The sequence below is a fragment of the Phoenix dactylifera genome, chromosome 1 (genome assembly GCF_051530095.1).
Source record: "Phoenix dactylifera cultivar Ajwa chromosome 1, Ajwa_hap1_PhDact_Kaust_v1.1, whole genome shotgun sequence".
Taxonomy (NCBI): domain Eukaryota; kingdom Viridiplantae; phylum Streptophyta; class Magnoliopsida; order Arecales; family Arecaceae; genus Phoenix; species Phoenix dactylifera.
The window spans coordinates 8,859,811-8,881,747 of NC_143190.1; the positions used below are offsets into that span (position 1 = coordinate 8,859,811).

A 21,937-nucleotide genomic window follows, 5' to 3' on the forward strand; every position below is an offset into this window, starting at 1 on the left:
AAGGTATACCTTTGAATCGATGTTCTCATTGTATTCTTGGTAAGCAATAAGGAGTTTTCTTTACACACACTTCTACTAGATAGCATGATTTATTGGAATTGATTTATTCCAATGTTTATAGACCCATGAGAGTAAAATCTATGGGTGATGCTACATAGTTTGTGACTTTTGTAGATGATGCTTTTTAGAAAGGTGTGGACTTATACTATGAAGCACAAAGATGAAGTTCTTGGTATCTTCAAGCACTTTCATGCTAAAGTTGAAAAAAAAAACTAGAAAATCGGAAAGCCTAAGAAGCGCATCTATACCAACAACGGTGGAGAATATAGAGATCCATTTGAAGAATATTGCAATGGCCATGGTATTCAGTGTGAAAAGATGGAATCTAATACTCCTCAATATAATAGTGCGGCGGAGGGGATGAATTGCATATTTGTGAGAGGATTTGATGTATGTTGTCACATGCCAAGTTGTTAAGATCTTTTTGGGAGAGGCTATGCGCACCGCTTGCTACTTGATTAATCGATTTCCTTCAAAACCATTCAATGGGGATTACCTAAAAATGGTGTGGATGGGAAAAGATACCTCTTTCAAGCACTTGAGGGTGTTTGAGTGCAAAGCATTTGTTCATACACCAAAAGACCAAAGAACCAAGCTTGATGACATGTTAAGGCCATGCATTTTCTTGGACTATAGGAGTGAATAGTGTTTGGTTATAGATTTTAGGATCCAAAAGCGAAGAAGTTGATTAGAAGTTGAGATATTATTTTTTTTGAAAACCAAAGCATTGAAAATTTTGAAAAAGTGAAGAAACCACAAGCCAGTGGAGGTGAACTTATTGATTGAAGTTTTATTTCTCCTCCTATGATTCATGATGAAAGAGGAGATATCCAAAAAGACAAAGTTCAATTAATTGATAAAAATCCTCCTCTTGAAATTGGTGCCGAGTAAGAAAAGCAACCTCCCCAAGAATAATCACCACTAATGCTAAAACTAAGAAGGTCTATAAGGCTACATCAACCATCAAAGAAGTACTCTTATAGTGAGTATGTGATGCTTAGTGATACAGAAGAACCGAAAACTTTCCAAAAAGTATGGGTTCATGAATAAAGGGATAAGTGGCAATAGGCTATGCAAGAAGAGATTGATTCTTTCTACAAGAATTATACATACGATTTAGTGGAGCTACTAAAGGGTTGAAAGGCTTTGAAAAACAAGTGGATGTTTCAGTTGAAAAATGATGGTGAAAATCAAGTCAAGTATAAGGCTCGGCTTGTCATAAAAGGATTTGAGCAACAAAAAAAAGTTGATTTTGATGAGATTTTGTCTCTAATTGTCAGGATATCCTTTATCTATATTATTCTAGATCTTGTTGCAAGCTTTGACCTAGAGTTGGAGCAACTAGATATCAAAACTACTTTCCTTCATGGTAATTTGGAGAAGGAAATCCTATATAGAGCAACCTCAAGGCTTTACTATCAAGAGCAAAGAACACTTGGTTTGCAAAATTAAGAAGAGCTTGTATGGCTTGAAATAAGCTCCTCGCCAGTGGTATAAAAAGTTTGATACTTTTATGGTGAGCTATGGGTACAAGAGGAAAAATATTGATCATGTTGTTTATGCCAAGAAGTTTAGAGATAGTGGCTTTTTCATCATCCTTTTACTTTGTGTTGATGACATGCTTCTGGTTGGCAAGGATGTTGGAAAAATTGGCAAGTTGAAGAAAGATTTAAGCAAATCCTTTGACATGTAGGGTTTGGGGCTGGTAAGAAAAATCTTGGGCATGGAATCAAGCATATAATAGGAAAGCAAAAAAGTTGTGGCTATCACAGAGTATATTGAACAGGGTGCATGATAAGTTCAATATGAAAAATACTAAACCAGTTTGAACACCACTTGTAGGCTATTTCAAGTTGAGTTTAAAGCAAAGTCCTACAAATAAGATGAAACAAATTGAGATGAAGAATATTTCCTATTCCTCCATCATAGGGAGCTTGATCTATGCCATGATTTGTACAAGACTGAATATAGCAATGCGGTTGGTGTCGCAAGTAGATTCCTTCCAAAATTGGGTAAAGAGCATTGGGCAACGACTAGTAGGTAATGAGATATTTGAAAGGCACATCCAATTTATGTATATGCTTTACTAGTACAATGATCACTCTTGGTAGGTTACATAGATTTGGACATAGCCAATAATATAGACACTTGATGGTCCACCACTGAAATGAACTATATCGCCATTACTGAAGCAAGGACTTGGGGCAAGATAAGTATGTGATCCATTGTGATAGTTAAGCCAAAGTGCTATTCATCTTAGTAAGAATGCATCCTATAATGTTGGAACCAAGCATATTGCCCATTCGCTACCATTGGATCTGAGATATCTTGGAAAAGTAAGGAATGAAAATTGTGAAGATCCCGAAAGACTGCATTCCATTGATTTGATGACCAAGCCCTTTACAAAGAAGAATCAACAACTTTGTAAAGACTTGGTGGGTGTAGGAGCTTAGTGAGCATTGGCATTTTGGCGTGGGATGCACTAAGCAATCAGAGTCATCCTCATGGTTTAGAGGATGAGTTTGTTGGGCTTACAAAGCATTTTGGGTTAGTCACATGTGGAGTGGCCCACACCATACTAATAGGTATTGGGCCTTACTAACAAGGCATGTATGTTGAAGTTGGGTACACAATATTAGAGTGAGTTTGTTGGGCTTACAAAGCATTTTGGGTTAGTCACATGTGGAGTGGCCCACACCATCCTAATAGGTATTGGCCCTTACTAACAAGGCATATATGTTGAAGTGGTTGCATACACAATATTAGAAAGAACGCAATGAAATAGAAGAAAGAGGTGGGATTTTGTTTTTCTATATTCATGCAAGATCCTTCTTTAATTAAAGTTCAATACAAAAGCTTCTTTTTCTTCATTCAATTAATCTACAAGGTGTTCAATGCTTCCGAAAATTTTTGGGATTTTTCTTTTTAAGAGCATGTTTATTAACTTTGTAATCGGAAGCTTGTTGGTGCATTTTTTTGTAGAGATTTTCTTATGTCTTTTGATTTTTCTTTGTTGTTGTGAGGATCCATGCGGGCGTGTGTTCAGTCCCACATCAGTTATTTGCTGGGTAGATCTTGGATACTTATACATGATCAAGGAACCCAAATAATAACTTCCGGCTAGCCATTTTGGGTGAAGTCCTGGGTTGTTATAAATGGTATTAGGGCAGACCTGGCCCATAACCTATGTGACTAAAGAACACTGCAGCACGGATCCATTGGGACTGACCATGGGCCAATCATGGTGTTTGTGATTAGATTTGAATAGATTTGAACCCTTAGCTTGACGAGGACGTCAGGGCTTAAACAGAGGGAGTATGTGAGGATCCGTGCGGGCGTGTGTTTAGTCCTACATCAGTTATTTGCTGGGTAGATCTTGGGTACTTATACAGGATCAAGGAACCCAAATAATAACTTCCGGCTAGCCATTTTGGGCGAGGTCCTAGGTTGTTATAAATGGTATTAGGGCAGACCTGGCCCATAACCTATGTGGACTAAAGAACACTGCAGCACGGATCCATTGGGACTGACCATGGGCCAATCATGGTGTTTGTGATTAGATTTGAATAGATTTGAACCCTTAGCTTGACGAGGACGTCAGGACTTAAACGGAGGGAGTATGTGAGGATCCGTGCGGGCGTGTGTTTAGTCCCACATCGGTTATTCGCTGGGTAGATCTTGGGTACTTATACAGGATCAAGGAACCCAAATAATAACTTCCGGCTAGCCATTTTGAGTGAGATCCTAGGTTGTTACAAATGGTATCAGAGCGGACCCGGCCCATAACCTGTGGATTAGGGGACACTGCAGCACGGATTTATTGGAGCTGACCACGAGCTGATCATGGTGTTTGTGATTAGATTCGAATGGATTTAAACTCTTAGCCTGACGAGGACGTCACGACTTGAACGGGAGGAGTATGTGAGGACCCGTGCGGGCGTGTGTTTAGTCCCATATCGGTTATTCGTTAGATAGATCTTGGGTACTTATACAGGATTAAGGAACCTAAATAATAACTTCCGGCTAGCTATTTTGGGTGAGATCCTGGGTTGTTACAGTTGTTGTTGTTGTTGCAGACCTTCTGTACTTCTCGTCTCATTGATCATTAAATTTCCACTAATGCCCTGTAGTTTTTTCCTTTTAGAAAGATTTTCTATTTAAATTGTTAGTTTCTGCTTCATTTGATAGTTTGGTTTTTGCTGGTTTCATCTTCCTAGCAGAGATATGCTTGCTCAGTGATTCGAATGGAGAAAGATACAGCTACGCTTATTAAAGAAATTGAAGCGTACCGTCAAATGCTTGCGTGATTGAAATGTGACAGATCGAGACAGTTCAACCGAACCTTATACTTATACACGGACAATGAGAGAAGCATTGACCTCGTAAACCCTGAAAAATTATCTTGCTCTATGTATTCCACCAGACTCCGTCAAATTTCACCTTCTCCGAGCTCAAATCCTCACTCATTCCCTTCCCCCTTCTGTCAGTACCGTTGACATCTTCATTCCTCCCTTTGTTCGAAGCCTTAGATACCAACTCCCCTCAAAACTATAGAATAACCAGGGCCAATGCCAGAGCTACCCAACCCCAATCTCCACCTTCCCCCAATCACTCTCCCCTTTCTCTAACGTATGTCCAACTTCTTCCAGCCCTTACCAAACCCGATGAGCTCGACAGACACCTCCGGCGATGGCTTGGACCGAAGCTCCGGCGGTGGGCACTTCAGCTCTGACCACACCGGAGAGTTCAGATACGGTGCCGGAGTTTCTGTTGGCATCCTCCTTCTCATCACCACCATCACTCTGTCATCCTACTACTGCAACCGAGCCAACACACTGAGACCAGCGCCGCCTGACAACGGTGCGACGTCCGCGGTGGCCGACGTGGAGGCCGGGATCGACGAGGCCACCCTGATGAACTTCCCCAAAGTGCTTTACTCCGAGACCAAGCTCCGCGACGAGGGGACGACGAGTTCATGCTGCTCCATATGCCTGGCGGACTACAAGGATTCCGACGTGCTGCGAGATCTGCCGGACTGCCGGCACCTGTTTCATGCCAAGTGCGTCGACCCGTGGCTGCGGTTGCATCCGACGTGCCCCGTCTGCCGCACGTCGCCGCTGCCGACTCCCCTTCCGACGCCTCTGGCTGAGGTCGTTCCACTGGCAACGCACTCATGACTTGATAGCATGGAGGTGTAGCAAGTTTTCATTCTGTTTTTCTTGTAATATTGGGTTCAAGGTAGGATTTTTCGCTGCAACTTATGGATGATTAGATTCAAGAAGAAGTGTTTCGCAAAGCAATTCATCGGATTCATGTGAATTTCTTAAGGAAGATGGAAGAGAAGGAGATAGTATGGGATGTTGCATGGAATTTCAGATTGGAATTTGGCTCCTTCAGTTGGCATTCCACTGTGTATAATAGGGAGAGGTTCACCAGATATTGCTCAAAAAAAAAGGGGGAAAAAGAAGGAATCACAGATCCCTTCCGGCCTTTTTTTGGATAGGTCAAAAGATGCATGCGAGAAATTAATATGGATTCCTGTCCTATGAATACTGTTCCCAAATCTGATCAATCTACCCCTCTTCTACTAATGTCATAAAAGATTTCAAATCATGAAAGTTCATGCATTCATAGGTCAAATTTCGCTTCAATTAAATTCGATTGAATTCTCCGTGTTTATTTCAGAATGACTGTGGAGTCATGCAACCATGGACCATGCTGTTGGATGGGTCAAATGGTCAAGTCAACATGTTTTTTTCTTCTTTTTTTTTTGATAAAAAGGGAGTTTTAGCAGTATAAATCTGAACAGAAATACAAGCCAGATCATAAAACAGTAGAAAAGTGGAAAATAAATATGAAAAGAAAGGGAAGACAAGAAGGAAAAGAAAGAACGGGGATTGATTAATTTCTTAGATAAGAAACTGATCTAATCCAAGAAAAGATTGGTTATTAGAGCCATTACTTCTTGCACCATAGATCTCTTTCCTTTGAAGACCTTTCTTTCCTTTTTGATTCGAAAGCCCAGAGAAAATGTTAACCTTGGTAGTGAGTGGCATTCTCCAAGTAAGCTGTGTTCGATCACATTTCCTTCCAGGTGAATTTATCTGGCTGGTTGACTAATAGTCAAATTAAATACCTACTTGTCTCTGCCAATATGTTTGTTTTTGTCATGGGAAACATGCAACTTGATGCTCTGTTTGACGGCCAATTTACGTTTTGTCCTACCATGGTCAGTATTTTACGTTTCTTTACGCAGCTGGGCCTGTTATTATACATAGTTTTGCAAATTTTGGTACACAATCATATCTATTTTATGCACACTTACATATGGCACAAGGATAAGATACAAAATCTCATCAAAATCAAGATTTGAGAATAAAATCTTCAGAAGATGGCCTAAACATAAAATAACTGTCAATTTAGAGGGTGGATCCCAGTTTGCTTCTGTAGTTAGCTCAAAAATTTGCACATGCTTTGCACTGGTAACTACTATATTTTTCTCCATTTTTTTTTGTTGAGTCTCTCATTTGATACACCAAGATGCTACCCCACTTGAAAGCCCTATGTAAAGGCCATCCTTATCCATGTTTAGATGATTCCTAGACTAACTCGAAAAGCTCCATAAGCTATGTTAACCAACAAATGTGCTGTAAGCTATAGTAGTGAGAAAGCACAGACTTTTTTGCTTTAATGAGTGCTTCCAATTTGAAGAGATTGAAGGTTTATTCAGTTTTTGAAAGATGAAAACAGAGAAATGAATTCCTTTTTGTTCAGAGTTTCTTTTACACATATTTTAACATGTCTTCATTTCGTTCTCTTAGATTGCTTCCTCATTTCTCCACCATCTTGTCAAATTAATATTTGTACTAATATTTTCATGTTTAACTTGTATGTTACATCACTTGTTATACTTGCATGTTATAATTTGGCTCTATATCACTAGATGGGGAACAGGAAGCCAAACGCAAAAAGCCTTGATGACGTGGGAACCTAATTCTACCTAAAAGCTCAAGATGTTAGGTTTTGAGCCAATCATCTATATCAATTTTGCTGTCTTCCACTCTTTATTCCATATGAGACTACATACTACATGTAATACTCAACATCTTCTATCATACAAAGAGAAATGACATAAAATAAGCCAAAAACTTACAGTAACAAAGAGTGTTTAGTTTAGAAGCTGTTTATGTGGAAGCAAGATTGTGAAACTCAAAGAACATGACTTGCTTGACATTGTCCAAAACACTAGAAGCCTCCTTCAATTTTTGATGATCAAATTGTCTTAACATGGAAGGCATATGATTAACCATTTTTGCTCAAGTGGAAGGGAAGTAAATGTCAGAACAATCTTGGATTAAAAAATAACTTCCAAACTAGACATGTATGACAAGATCCAAATTCAGGCTATTGTCAGACTGCTTTATTTGGCTAATGTATGGGTTTGCTTATCCTTCTTTAAGACAAATTATACCCTACACCGCATGCACCAACGTGGCAATGCACCATACCAATTACCTCGTGTCCTTCATGTGGGCCAATTACCGAGACGAGTGCATAATGAATGAGACCCATGGGAAGGAGCATCCACATATACTTGTGGCTGCCTCGAATCACTTCGCCATCCAGCATCCAATGTCCAGGGAGGTGAACGTGGTGCAATCAAAATAGGGGGCATGCATCATATTCCGGCGGCCGCTAGACTCTTCTTTAATATAGTAGTATAGTATAGATGACAACATACTCTAGACCTTGGTTTAATCCTGTCCCCATCTGGTCAAGCTTCCACTCGCCTCTTTCCCCCAAAAGGAATTGAATTAGTTGCAAGCAATATAAACAAGAAGTAAAAATCTATTCCTACCTATAATCTACTTGTTTGCGCATTTAGGTTGTTTCCAGTAAATGATTGATTGTCTGCAACCAGTGATCAAACAATCGTAGGTCAAGTGATAAATTGTCAAAGATTGATGCTTTCTTTTCTTAGATTCTTCGAAACCGAAAAGGTATACTTTGATATAATTGTTATATGATTTAAAATTACTAATGGCATCCATTGAAGGATTAAAATATCACAGCTGAAAAACTTGAAAGAATCAAAAGGATAGCAATTGAAAGACGCAACATGTAAAGGACTACAAACCTACAAGTGATTTCTTATATTGGTAAAATACAAACCTACAAGTGATTCAAAGAATAAACAGTAAATAATAGAGGCATAAAGCCCATCCAATTCAGAAATCCAAATTATATTAGGAGTTTGGAGTTGTTGCAGAAACTAGGAAGGAACCCGCGCTACGCTGCGGTTTCTTTTAATACATGTTGACAAAAATAAAGAGAACCAACAAAGCTTCATGATTCCACTCCGATTAACCCATGTCGATCTCAAGGGATATATAAGCGTTCTATATTTCTCAGTAGTCATTCACGACTTCTCTATGTTTTCTAGGATGATTCCGAAAAAAAAAGAAAAGGAAGAAATGATCATGAATTGAGAGGAAGACATGCTAACTCTACATATCTATCTATAGTAGGTTACCTTCTATGCATTCTTTTTTCCGAACAGAGGTCAGGTATGTGCCTGCAGATTTTATTTTTTTTAAAAAAAAATAAAGATCAAAAAGTCGGAAGAGAGTTTAATTCTTGGAAGCTAACTATGATTATTGCATCAAAAAAAAAAAAAAATAGTATTAAAGGATTACTCCAGCAATGCATTTTCTTGGGAGTTTCATTTTCAGAGAGTTCGGTACAAATATGCTTTTTCCGAGTTGAAACAATAGTTTCTTCCACAAGCTAAGAGGTGGAAGGTCCAGCACTGGATGTTAGATGCTAATAAGGTACTTGTAATTTATCTTCTTGGAATACTTTCTGGCTAGCTTTTTTTCGGTGAGATTCTGAGTTGTTACAATTCTTGTTCTTCAAAGATGGCTGTTTATTTTCGACCACCTGTGATGATGCACCACCTGCAAGACTCTGCTTAACTTCCATCCTCTCAACCCTAGCCTGAGTTTAACAAGCGTAAATAGTTCATGACTAATCTGTATATAGTTCATGACTAATCTGTATAACTAATCAACTACCCACGGAGGAAAGACTGCCTCTTCTCCACGCATACTCAGCTTGAAGCTTAACCAGACTTGACATCAAACTTGATGAACTCAATCCAAGACCAACCTAAACTTAATATTCTAACCTCCTTTTCTTTTTCTTTTTCTTTTTTGATAAGCATATCCTCAGCTCAAGTTCAATACTAGACTAGGATCAAGCTGGGTTAAGTTTGATCAGGTCTAGTCGGGCCAACGAGAAAGAAGGCAATGAGGGAACCCAAAATGGCGGAGGAAACACAAAATTGAATGATCCCAATGGGGCTAATAACCCAAAATTGATATTTATTTGCAAATTGTTGGATTTAATTGATACCCTAGTTGTCTGATTTTATCAATTTATATTTGGGTTGGTCTTTGCCAACAGAAGTCCCCACATCTTGCTAAACTTATACAGGCCTTGCTAATAAAAGTGGTGGCTATTGAAGATCTTAATCTTCATAGCTTCCATTTTCATCAAAAAAAGGTAGTGTTGCCGGGGTGAAAACCCGCAACAACAGATGGTGCTTTCGTTAAGAGCGGTCCCCTTGCCGCAGGCTACCCTCCAGGACTGTGGGGGCCTCCGGGTAAAACCGGCACGGAACCTTCCCGCTGGGGGGCTATGTCGTGGGGGGTGCCAAACTTAGTCCTACATCGGCTAATAGCGGGAAGGTTCTGTGCCTTATAAAAGAGGCGTAGTTCCTTTTCTCTCGAGACGCCTTTTGAAGGGCAAAACCGTGCGGCGGGAAGGCGATCCCTGCTCTCGCCAAAGCGGACAATATCTCGGGAGGAACGCAGTCCTCTTTCTCTGCTAGCTCGGTTGGGACTAGGGCTGTTGCCGGGGTGAAAATCTCGCAACAAATGGTGCTTTCGTTGAGAGCAGTCCCCTTGCCGCAGGCTACCCTCCAGGACTGTGGGGGCCCCCGGGTAAAACCGGCACGGAACCTTCCCGCTGGAGGGGCTATGTCGTGGGGGGGGTGCCGAACTTAGTCCCACATCGGCTAGTAGTGGGAAGGTTTTGTGCCTTATAAAGGAGGCGTAGTTCCTTTCCTCTCGAGGCGCCTTTTGAAGGGCAAAACTGTGCGGTGGGAAGGCGATCCCTGCTATCGCCAAAGCGGACAATACCTCGGGATGAACGCAGTCCTCTTTCTCTGCTAGCTCGGTTGGGACTAGGGCTGTTGTTGGGGTGAAAAATCCTGCAACAGGAAGCACTGATCCAAGCCTGCTCATCTGTGAATTAGTTTTGGGTTAGCATGCCCAAATTGCACCCATACCATCACGTAATCTTGATTTCTTAAGGATCACAAGAATCACATTAAAAGAAGTTTTAATAACCTAGAAAAAGCACCAATCCCTCTCCATCTGATCCCTTTCTCTTTTAAAGAGGAACTCTTGCACATCTTGAGATCTACCCACATAAAAGAACTTCTAGCATGCATAAAAAAAAAAGGAATTTCAGGGTCTGTTTGGATATTCTAGCTGGAATATCCTCCAAGAATTAAGCTTGTTGGGCTGCCCAACCGGCATCTTCTAAGGCTTACTATGGTCCAAACATAAATCCCGTGGAAAGAAAAAAAAAAGAGAGAGCCATATAGACCTTTTTTTTATCTACAAAATTTGGGATACGGGCCATGCTCAAGTGGACATCCTAGTCACTTCTTAGCTTGTTTGCTCCATTAACTCTATAACTCTTTAATTATTTCCCGCAGTCTTCTATAAACAACACCAATATTCATAAATTGCTTCTCTAATATTTAATTTATTTTTAAATTGCCATTTTTTTTAATGGATCGGGATCCATTGTTATACTTGGAGTGATAATGATGATAGAACTGCCACCATCTATGAGCTGAATTGAATCTTGGTAGAATAGGTATAGTTTAATGTGATGGGGTAGTATTTGTATAACTTTGGTATAACTTAATTACTTCTTCAGCCTGAAAAGTTGATAGAATGAGGTGAAACACGATATTAGTTTAGATGTACAACTCAGTCTTGGCAGAATGAGGTCCAGTTCACTTTCAATGGTTATAGTTGCTAGGTGTATTGATAGAAATTATTTACGTGACTAGAGTTCAAAGTTGTCATAGATTAGATGCATAATCTGAAACTTGACCTACGTTTTAGATGGCATTCTACAAATATCCAGTAAACTTGCTAATGAGCTTACTAATCCCAAGTTTGTCTGAGTCGGGCCAGGCTGGATTAACGTTTCAGGCTTAAAAATGATTAAATTGGGTAGAATTGAGGAGGGTGATTAAGCTGGGTGGAATTCAAGAGGGTGCATGTATGCTCAAGAATCAAGTGGTAACAATTAATCATCGAAGCTGCAGCACACTAGAATATATTTTAGAAATTGAATGCTTTTCAGGAATTTGTTTATAGGAAAAAGTCCAGGAACATAGTCTTGGTCAAGCTAATTAAGGTTCTTAATGTATAATAATTTTTATTAGAACTTGACTGTAAGGGATGGACATTTTCTACATCAGCAAGATCATTTTGCAATAGTTTACTAAGACTTTGTTGATATTAAACCAATATACATGTCCCCTCTCCACTCTTCAATTGATATCATTCTTCAACTGCTTGATTATGTTATATGCATTTCTCAGTTTTTGCAGATTGATCAGTTCCATTGATCCATTCTCTTCCTATCTAACACCAAATTCAAGTTTTTAAAAAGGCGTAACTTCTGCAGTTTTCTACTTAAAATCTTCCCTAAAGTGTTCATGTACTTAGCAATGCTATTCTATAGAACAGATAAAGCTAACAGCTGAAGCAACTGGTTTTCCCTGTTTATTTTCTATTCCTTACAAGTTTGGGGGTACAAGAATGCTTTATGTAAAGAAATTTGTAGTATTGATCAGTGGTGCAAGTCTATGAGCATAAACCAACACCAAGAATTAGAATCAAGAATGCAACTCCAAGAGAGATTTAAAGCATTACACGAAAGTTTGACAACCACTGCCGAATCTTGTCCTGTCAACATGAAGTCAACTACGGAGCATAACTAGAATGATAAGGCTTCATAAGATAAATATCAAGAAAGGAGTTAAAGTTTTCATTATTCAAATGCTTAGTCAAAAATAAATCTGTTGTAGAATTTTGGAGTCGAGTTCTATTAGCTTGAAGCATGATGTCAAATCCCTCTTTTGTGTCACAACCTAGAACCTCATCCAAAAATGTTAATCGAAAGATTTTTTTTTGGGGATATTTAGCATGTATAAGTACCCAAGATCTCCTCATGTCACGCTCAAATCCTAAACATAACATGGCCATGCTACCAAGGGATACAACCCACGATAACACGAAGCCAAATATTTTATTTAACTTTCAAATTCATCTTAAATAAAATATAATAAATAAAAGTCTATTTTTATTATCTATTAAATGCAACTAATACTATTCAGAGTGCCTAAATACAAAAATAAATACCAAACCCATAATTAACTACAAATTTATAGTCAATTTAAAATATTAAAATTCTTCTACAAAATCGTCAAACTTATTAGCGCGAACTCAAACCTTGAACCATCCTTCGTTTCCATCGACCCTCTTCGTATAGAGAAAAAAATAAAAATAAAAATATGTGAGCGACATGGCTCAGCGAGTAAATCTTACATTACCTTAGCGGATCAGGTATAAGATTTTTCGTATCAATGCATTATTACAAAAATAATAGATATTAAAAAATAAAATATTTTATAGTATAGTATATTAAAATAGGTTATAAAATTAATCATGCATATATAAATCATCCATATTTCATAAACATTGTTCTAATATTTAGTGTGGCTAAATCATAAACATTACATAAATCATAAAGCCAAATAAAAACCGCCTAAATCTTTAGAAAAATGTCGCTATAGATGCACTAGCTTTCTCTAATGATTAGGTTACGTGTCGCTGTTGAAACAGCGCTAATAATTGATAATGTCAACGTACCGATCATTTCAACCACTGCGAAACATACCGAGCAGTGTTCCATTCTTTTCCTAGTGGTTTGGATCGTTACTCACTCCCTTCTTTCATATTGTAGTGTTTGCATTAAAAGACATATTACGTCAACACCACCATCCGAGACAAATTGACTAATTAACTAAACACATATATTTTATTCCTATTTCTAAAGTTACGTGAGTTGGATCGATGCCAAATTTAAGTTGGCTCCCGTTTTAGTTCCATTCTGGCTCATGGTCCTGGTTTAGGTCGGAGGTTAACAGAGAGCACGCCCACTATATAGGCGACTGGAGAAACCTTGACCTCGAAAGTCTTGCAGAGATTAATTAGCTTTGGACAATTTCCAAATCCCAAGCTTCCCTCCGTTCCCCTCGCTGCAAACCATGTGACCATTAATCCTTAAGCCTCGCATTTATTGCATCTTGGGATACCATCCAACTTCCAAGACTTCAACACGAAAGGGAACCACCTCCCTTGCCATCCACGCCCATCACCTCCCTCACCTAAACCTCATGAACTCCGCCAATAGCCCCACTCTGAGCCCCCATGGAGCCCCTGCCACCGTGCTCAGCCCCCACCTCAGCGGCAAGCTACGCTACGTTCTCGGCTTCTCCGTTGGCACCTTTCTCTTCATCGCCTCCATCACGTTTGTATACTACTTATGCACCCGAGCCAACATCCCGACCCAGCCACCGCGCCGGCGGTCGAGTGGGTCTGCCGGTGAGGCAAGGGTGGCCGACGTCGAGGCCGGGCTCGACGAGGCTACCCTGATGAGCTACCCCAAAGTGCTTTACTCCAAGGTCAAGCTCCGTGATAAGGGGTCGACGATGACAACGACGGCCTCTTGCTGCTCTATATGTCTTGCCGACTACAAGGGGACCGATGTGCTTCGCACTCTGCCGGACTGTGGGCACCTGTTCCATCTCAACTGCGTCGACCCATGGCTGAGGTCGCATCCGACGTGCCCGTTGTGCCGCACCTCGCCGATGCCGAGCCCTCTTTCGACGCCTTTAGCTGAGGTTGTTCCATTGTCAAGCCGATCATGGAATGTATGAGTAATACACAAGGCAGGAAAGGACTTTGCTAAATTTTTTTTTTTCATAACATGATTCTCTTCTGTGAATAGTGTATGTCTGAATTCAATTCAAGCTGTGTTTGCATATTAAGCACGTTATCAGATACGGTTGTTCTTTTGCTTGGAGAAGCAGGAAGGAGTTGACTCATATTTTGGCATTTATCTTAGACCCTTCTTGTTTGAGCTTGGGGCTTAGGGCTGGCAATGATGCGTAATTTTGACGGTGTTGTTGTTTCATGGTGTGACTTCATCTTCGATCCCTCTAGCTATGCTGAAGCTGAATTGCTTTGTTTAGCTTACGTTTCATGAATAGAAAAGGTTTATTTTTTTCAACTTATCTTAATTTTTTAAAAAAAATGAAGGGAAAGCAATTAGCAATCCGTCACTTACTCTACCGAAGACGAAAGAATACATAAAAAAGTAAACGAAAAGGACAAGCTGGCTGCTTCTAGGTAGGCTGCGCGAGACGTGGCATCTTTTTCTGCATCCTATGAAAAATGATATAAAGCCTCGTTCCATTAGTTTGCAGTTGCCAACTACATGGATTTTACGTGTCATTGGTTGTTGCTAACAAAAAGAGAAAATAGTGCTGATGGGAAAAATATTTGACACCTCGCCTTCGATTTAGACCAACTTCTTTGACCTTGAATATAAACCGAGAAGAATGACTTAGGCATTGGCCGAAGAGCCGATTAGCTAAGAAGCCACTAGCTAAGGAGCCAATAAGCTGAGAAAAACAATCAGCATATATCAACAAGGACTGACAGTACTAACAATCGACAGCTTCGGCAATTCGCAGTCATGGCAGTATTACAGCCTGCGTCGGACCAGCGTTGCACGTCGTCCACGCGGACTGACTCCCACGCCACGGCTATACTATCGGCTATTACCTGACCATCAGTGCACACCACATCAGCTCAGGTAATAACAGAACAGACTCCTATATAGAGGCATCCTCGGGGACCTTAAGGATGCAAGTAACATACTATTCATGGAGAACGACACTCTGCTAAAATTTCTTTCTTCCACATTATTGCATCTCTATTTAGACTTAGGCATCAGAGGGTCTCCCATCGGAAACTCTCCGACAAGCGGACTATTTTCAGGCCACCTTCGGACGAGATCCACTACCGTGCACCTCGACCCAATCTACTTAACTCATCTCCAGCCGACCTCAAGGTCGTTCGAGCTACACTCCAACCTCGGTCCCGAATTCAATGGCAATAGATTAGCTCTAAAGGAAGAGCCGCCCCCTAGCTACATCAATAGAAATTGAAGAGACAAATCACCAATATGAGGTCACAAGGAACCCGCGGTATATCGCATGCTTTGCAACGCCATGCTCCGACCTCCCAAGGGTTGTTGTAGAGCTCATAACCTGCTCCATCGAAACAACCCGCCATGCGTGTGGGCAATGAGCTTTCAACCTACTCATTCAATGGATGCAGGTGCTGACCGTGGAGGTCCAGGGCCTGCAGTAGGCATTAGCATGATTGGAGCAAGTCCGGCAGGAGTTTGGCCAATCCAACCATCACTCTCACTCACTGGCGCATCGCATGAACCTAGTCAGTTATCGCTCTCAAGGTCGAAACTCAGAGCGCCCCCCTCCCTTTGAGTTGGCGCACCCAGCAAAGTAGTCCTAGTCAAGATAGAAAATGACGTGCTTCGAGCCCCCATTCCAGCAGGGCCTCCGCTCGGAGCCTCTCTCTTTTTGTCATATGGAGACTCTTCTCTATCGAGACTCCGACCTCGATAGGAGAATCGAGAAGATGGGCCAGCAGATTCAGACCCTTAGAGGACAAGCTCCGAGGGAGAACAATGACCTCAATATCTCCTCGGAGGCCCCTTCACTAGGTTCAGGATGCCACCTCGGAGGTAGATCATGAAGGAACCGATCCCACCTCGATTCAAGATGCCCCAGGTAGAGCTGTAAGACGGCACCTCCGATGCTCTGGATCACCTTGAGAGCTTCAAGGCTCTCATGATGCTATATGAAGCCAATGATGTCATGCTTTGCATGGCTTTTCCCACAACCCAGCACAAGGTGGCTTGATTCTGGTTCTCCAGGCTTTGAACCAAATTCATCCACACCTTCGAGCAGCTCGCCCATCTCTTCGCGATGCACTTTATCTTCAGTTGAAGACAGTATCATGGCTTGGACCTGCTGCTCGGCATTAAGCAAAAGGACAAAGAGTCCCTTAGGGACTATACTAGTCGCTTCAACATGGCGACACTAGAGGTCTGCAATCTTGATCGGTCAGTTGCAATGTCGGCGATGAAGAGAGACCTACATCCATCACGCTTCCTCTTCTCCTTGGAGAAATGCTTCCCCGCTGACTTCATTGAGATGTTGGCATGTGCAGAGAAGTATGCCAGCATAGAGAAGGACATGGCTTTCCACCGCGAGTTTGCTGGAGGAAAACCTTCCTGAGGAGGCAAGAGGGCCGCGATGAGCAAAGAGAGCATAGAAGTGTTTTACCTTGGCTTACAATGACCTAGGAGCCCTCCTTAGAACTTCGGGAAGCACCTGATGCTCTCCGCCTTGAGGACTCATATCCAAATGGAAATTGAGGGTCGAGGATACCTCTATCCTCTGCATCTGATGAGAACCCTGGCAGCCAAGAGGGAATAGAAGAAATACTGCTGTTTACACTAGGACAACGGCTATGACACGAAGGAGTGCATCCAGCTCAAGGATGAAATTAAGGCACTCATCCGACGTGGGTGGCTGGACTGGGATGTGCGCGCTCGGTAGGACCAAGGAGTGCCTGCTTCGACCTCTAGTCTGCCATCTTCGGAGCCGATCGACAACTGCCTGACTACTGAGGTCATCAACACCATCTCTGGCAATCCTGCTGAGGTCTCGAGCACCTTAGGCTCAAGAGGTCAAGGCAGCATTGAAGTGACAACATATAGGAGACATCATCACCTTCTCTGACGCCGAACTATAGAGAGTCCCGATCCCCCATATGGCTCTATAGTTATTTCTCTTACAATCGCAAAATAGGATGTAAAAAGAATATTTATTGATAATGGAAGCTCGACCAACATATTAGTTTAAGATACTTTCCAAAGAAAGAGACTGCCTGCTGAGCAACTTTGGAGAGTTAACCCTCTTCTGGTTGTTTTCTCAGAAGACTCAATTTTTGGGTAATCAATCTATCAATCACTGCAGGACAAAAATCCCAAAGTAACACTTTGAGGCTAGACGTCCTCGTAGTTTGAGTCCCCTCAGCCTCCAACACAATTTTCGGTCGACCTAGTCAAAACATTTTTTGAGTTGTGATATCTATCCACCACTTGTTCATGTGATTCCCTACAAGGTGCAGAGTGGGAGAAATCCTAGGTGACCAAATCGTTGCTCGCCAATGCTACATGGCCACCCTCAAAGGAAAGAAGCTAGTAGAAATCCTACCAATCGAGAGGCTGGACACAAGGGATGAGCTCAAGGAGCAACAAGGAGAACCGACCAAAGTGCTGATACAGGTCTCCTTGTGGGAAGATGAGCCGGATCAGACTGTCCAAATTGGCTTTGGTCTAAGTCAAGGACACCGAACTGAAGTAATCAACTTTTTTCAAGCCAACAAATATGTCTTCGCCTAGTCGACTGTCGACATGTCAGGCATAATCCCCAAGGTGATAATTTACGAGCTCAACATAGATCTGACTCTCTGACCAGTGTGGTAGAAGAAAAGAAACTTCACCATAGAAATGCAACAGATCGTAAACCAGGAAGTTGACAAACTCCTGACAAGTCGGCCTTTTTTGCGAGGTAAGCTACCCTAATTAGTTGGCCAATATTGTGCTTGTCAGAATAGTTAATGAAAATAGTCGAGTTTGCATCGACTACGCCAACCTGAACAAAGCCTGCCCAAAAGATAGCTTTCTGTTCTCGAGGAAAAATTAGTTCGTAGATGCGACCGTGGGACACCAACTGCTCACCTTCATGGATGCTTTCTCTAGGTACAACTAGATCCCAATGGTGCTCAAGAACGAAGAGAAGATGACCTTTCTTGCTGATAAGCCTATACTTCTACAAGGTAATGCCCTTTGGCTTAAAGAATGTAGGGGCTACTTACCAGCACCTCATCAACAAAATTTTTAAGGAACAAATCGGCCGCAACATGGAGGTGTATGCAGACAATATGCTCGTGAAAAGCCAAGCAACGAAGCAGCATATCGCCAACCAAAGGAGACTCTTGTGATCCTCAAAAGGTACCAAATGAAACTCAAACCAATGAAGCGCACATTTGGAGTCACTTTAGAAAAATTTGGGAATTCATAGTGATCCAGTATGGCATTGAGGCAAATTTGGAGAAGATCCGAGCAGTACGGGACATGTAGCCCCCAAAGATCGTCAAAGAGGTTCAATGCCTAACAGGTCAGGTTGTTGCGCTAACGAGGTTTGTCTCTAGATCGGTGGAGCGTTGCCTCCTATTCTTCAAGGCCTTGAAACACCTGAAAGACTTCCAATGGACCGAGGAGTGTCAACAGGCCTTTGACCAACTGAAGGAGTACCTCAGCTCATCACCTTTCCTCACAAAATTGTAAGTTGGAGAAATGCTCTACCTGTACCTTCCTATTTCTCCCACTATTGTGAGTTCGATTCTAGTCTGAGAAGAGGGAGGATGCCAAAAACTCATCTACTACATAAGTTGGATTCTTGGCTAGATACTCCAAATTGGAGATGACAGTCTGCACCCTCATTCAATCACAATCCTGATCGACCAGCCAATGAGACAGGTTCTCTTGAAGCCTAAAAATGCAGGTCGTCTAGCAAAGTGGGAGGTGGAGCTCAGAGAGTTCGACCTTAAAGTATCGACCTCAGCCATCTATCAAGGCGCAGGTGTTGGCAGACTTTCTGGTGGAGTGCACCATCCCTAATGAGGATCCTGCCGAGCTTCCCAGGAAGATGGAGACCACAGAGCGATTGTTGATCCTGTATGTAGATGGGTCATCGGGCTCGAGGAGATGTGGAGCTAGGCTCATAATTACTAGCCCAGATGGAGTAGTCACGGAGTACGCTCTGCAATTCGAATTTTGGGCCTTAAATAATGAGGCCGAATATGAAGCACTTATCACCAAGCACAAGCTCTCCAAGGAGTTCGGAGTTCAACAACTAAAGATTTCAGTGACTCACAACTAATGATCGAACAACAATGAGGAGAATTTGAGGGTTGGGAGCCTTTAATGACCAAATACCTACAAAAGGTAAAGGACATCACTCGGCCATTTGTAGCTTTGGTATATAGCAGATCCCTTGGACGGAGAATGCGAGGGCCAACCTACTGTCAAAGTTGGCCATCTCGAACCTTGTCATGTTGACCAAAGCCACCTACCTCGAGGTCCTAGAGACGTCGAGCATTAATGAGGCTGAGGTTGTGCTGAACACCAATATCAAGCCAAGCTGGATGGATCCCCACCTCAACTTCTTAAAGGATGAAATAGTGCCTGCAAATCGAGCTGGAACCCACCAGATAAAGCAACAAGCCTTCCACTACGTCCTCCTCAAGGACAAGTTATACTAGAGGTCATTTTTGATACTACTCCTTAGATGCCTCTGTCCAACTGAAGCAGATTTTGCACTTCAGAAAATGCATGAGGGCATCTGTGGCAATCATCTGGGGGAGTAAATCTTTAGTCTACAAGGTCCTGCGGCAGACATACTACTGGTCGACCTCACCAAGGAATAAAGTCGACCTCATCAAGAAGTGCGATCAATGTCAAGACACATAAGCATCCAACAATGACCGACTATATCGTTGACGTCAATCAGTACCCCATAGCCATTTACATAGTCTGAAATCGACATCCTCGGACATTTTTCACTGGCAATAGGGCAGCGCAAGTTTTTCTTTGTAGCTGTGGATTACTTTAACAAATAGGCAGAAGCCGAACCAGTAGCTCATATTACTAAGAAAAAAACTCAGAACTTCATCTGGCAGAATATAATCTACAAGTTCGGGCTTCCCCAGATAATCATCACTAATAATGGGTGTCAGTTCGACAATGCTCAATTCAAAGAGTTCTATACCGAGCTCGAAATTGACTATCGGTTCACTTTGGTAGTGCACCCCCAGTCTAACAGAGAGGCCGAAGTGACCAACCGGACAATCCTGCAGAGATTGAAAGTGAGACTGGATTGAGTGAAAGGGCTATGAGCCGAAGAGCTCAATAATGTCTTGTAGTCACATTGGACAACATCTCGAGCCCATACTGGGGAGACACCCTTCAACCTTGCTTTTGGAATGGAGGCAGTGATCTTATTGGAGATTGGACTTCCGTCCCTTCAGATGGAAAGCTTTGATGACCCAAAAAATTTAGATCAGCTCCAAGCCAACGTCGACCTGCTAGAAGAAACCAATGAGCAAGCTCAGAACTGTATGGCGGCATACCAGCGAAAAGCAGCTTGGTACTATAACTAAAGGGTCAAAGGTAAGCTTTTCTGACCTGGCGACCTCGTCTTGAGAAAGACCGAAGCATCCCTACCAGCAGAACTCGATGTTGAGCCCAAATTGGAAAGGCCTATGCAATGTAACCGAAGTTGTCTGACCGAGAAGATATAAACTGGAGTCGCTTGATGCCACTTCGATCCCACGGATGTGGAACTCTGACCACCTTCATGTCTACTACCAGTAAAGTCCATTATTTTCTGGGCTTATCTCTAATAAAAATTCTTCTTGTTATATTTTTGTCTTTCAGATCGGGTAATTAGACAAGCATACTTGACTTAGGATACTGTCAGAGACGCTTGGGTCCTAATAAAGATGGCACCCTGGGGATGCCTAAGGCCTCCTTCAACCGAGCTTGCTCAGGGTCCCTTTGAAAACGAAAACTCTAGAGATAGCCAACAAAGGAGACACCTCGGCGGTTGACCTAGGACCATCTTAAGACTGAGCCCACTCGAAATTTCTCTAAGACCATAGTCCAGATATGCCTCCGGAACTCTAGTCCAAAGATGAACAAGTCCAAGCCCACTTGGAATTCTCCTAGGACCATAGTCTAGTGATGCCTCTGGGACTATAGTGCAGAGATGAAAGGAGACACCCTGGGCTGACCTAGGACCTCCTCAAGATGGAGGCCACTCAGAATTTTTCTAGTACTATAATCTAAAGATGCCCCTGGGACCATAGTCTAGAGATAAAAGGAGACGTCCCGGGCTGACTTGAGACTTCCTCAAGACCGAGCCCACTTGGAATTCTTCTAGGACCATAGTTCAGAGATGAATGGAGACACCTCGAGCCGACTTAGGGCCTCCTCAAGATTGTGCCCACTTAGAATTCTCCTGGGACCATAATCTAAGGATGCCTCTAGGACCATAGTCCTAAATGAAAGAAGACATTCTGGGCTAACCTGAGACCTCCTCAAGATAAGCTCACACAAAATTTTTAGGGAGCCGAACTTCGGAAAGATTGACCGAGGGGCCCAAGACAAGCTAAAGCTCCATAAGGAGAAGGGTCTGGTTTGAAACCAAGAAACAAACAACATAAGTAAAGATCGAAGTCAAGTACTTTGAAAAATTCTTTACCTTTTATTATCTTTTAGTACATACATTGACCTTGGCAGAAGCCGAGCAAAAAGAGCTACAAGAGAAGCTCGAAATTTGGAGTGTCGACCTAAACTCAGAAAAAAGGCAAACGATGAGGGCAAAAATTGAAGCCATGTACTTTAAAAATTCTTAACTTTCATTAAATTTGTAAACCCTTACAATTGATCTCAATAAAGGCCAAGCAACAAGAAAAGTACACCAAGCTCAATTTACCTG

General features: G+C 41.9%; 1 protein-coding gene across 1 annotated transcript; it reads left to right on the forward strand.

The window, feature by feature from the left end:
- Positions 1–4,271: 4,271 nt before the first annotated feature.
- On the forward strand, positions 4,272–14,203 carry LOC103715722 (uncharacterized). Its single transcript, XM_089925334.1, has 2 exons — positions 4,272–5,227; positions 13,486–14,203. The coding sequence occupies exons 1-2, from the start codon at positions 4,692–4,694 to the stop codon at positions 14,150–14,152; spliced, it is 1,203 nt and encodes a 400-aa protein (XP_089781460.1). The 5' UTR covers positions 4,272–4,691; the 3' UTR covers positions 14,153–14,203.
- The last annotated feature ends 7,734 nt before the right edge of the window (positions 14,204–21,937 follow it).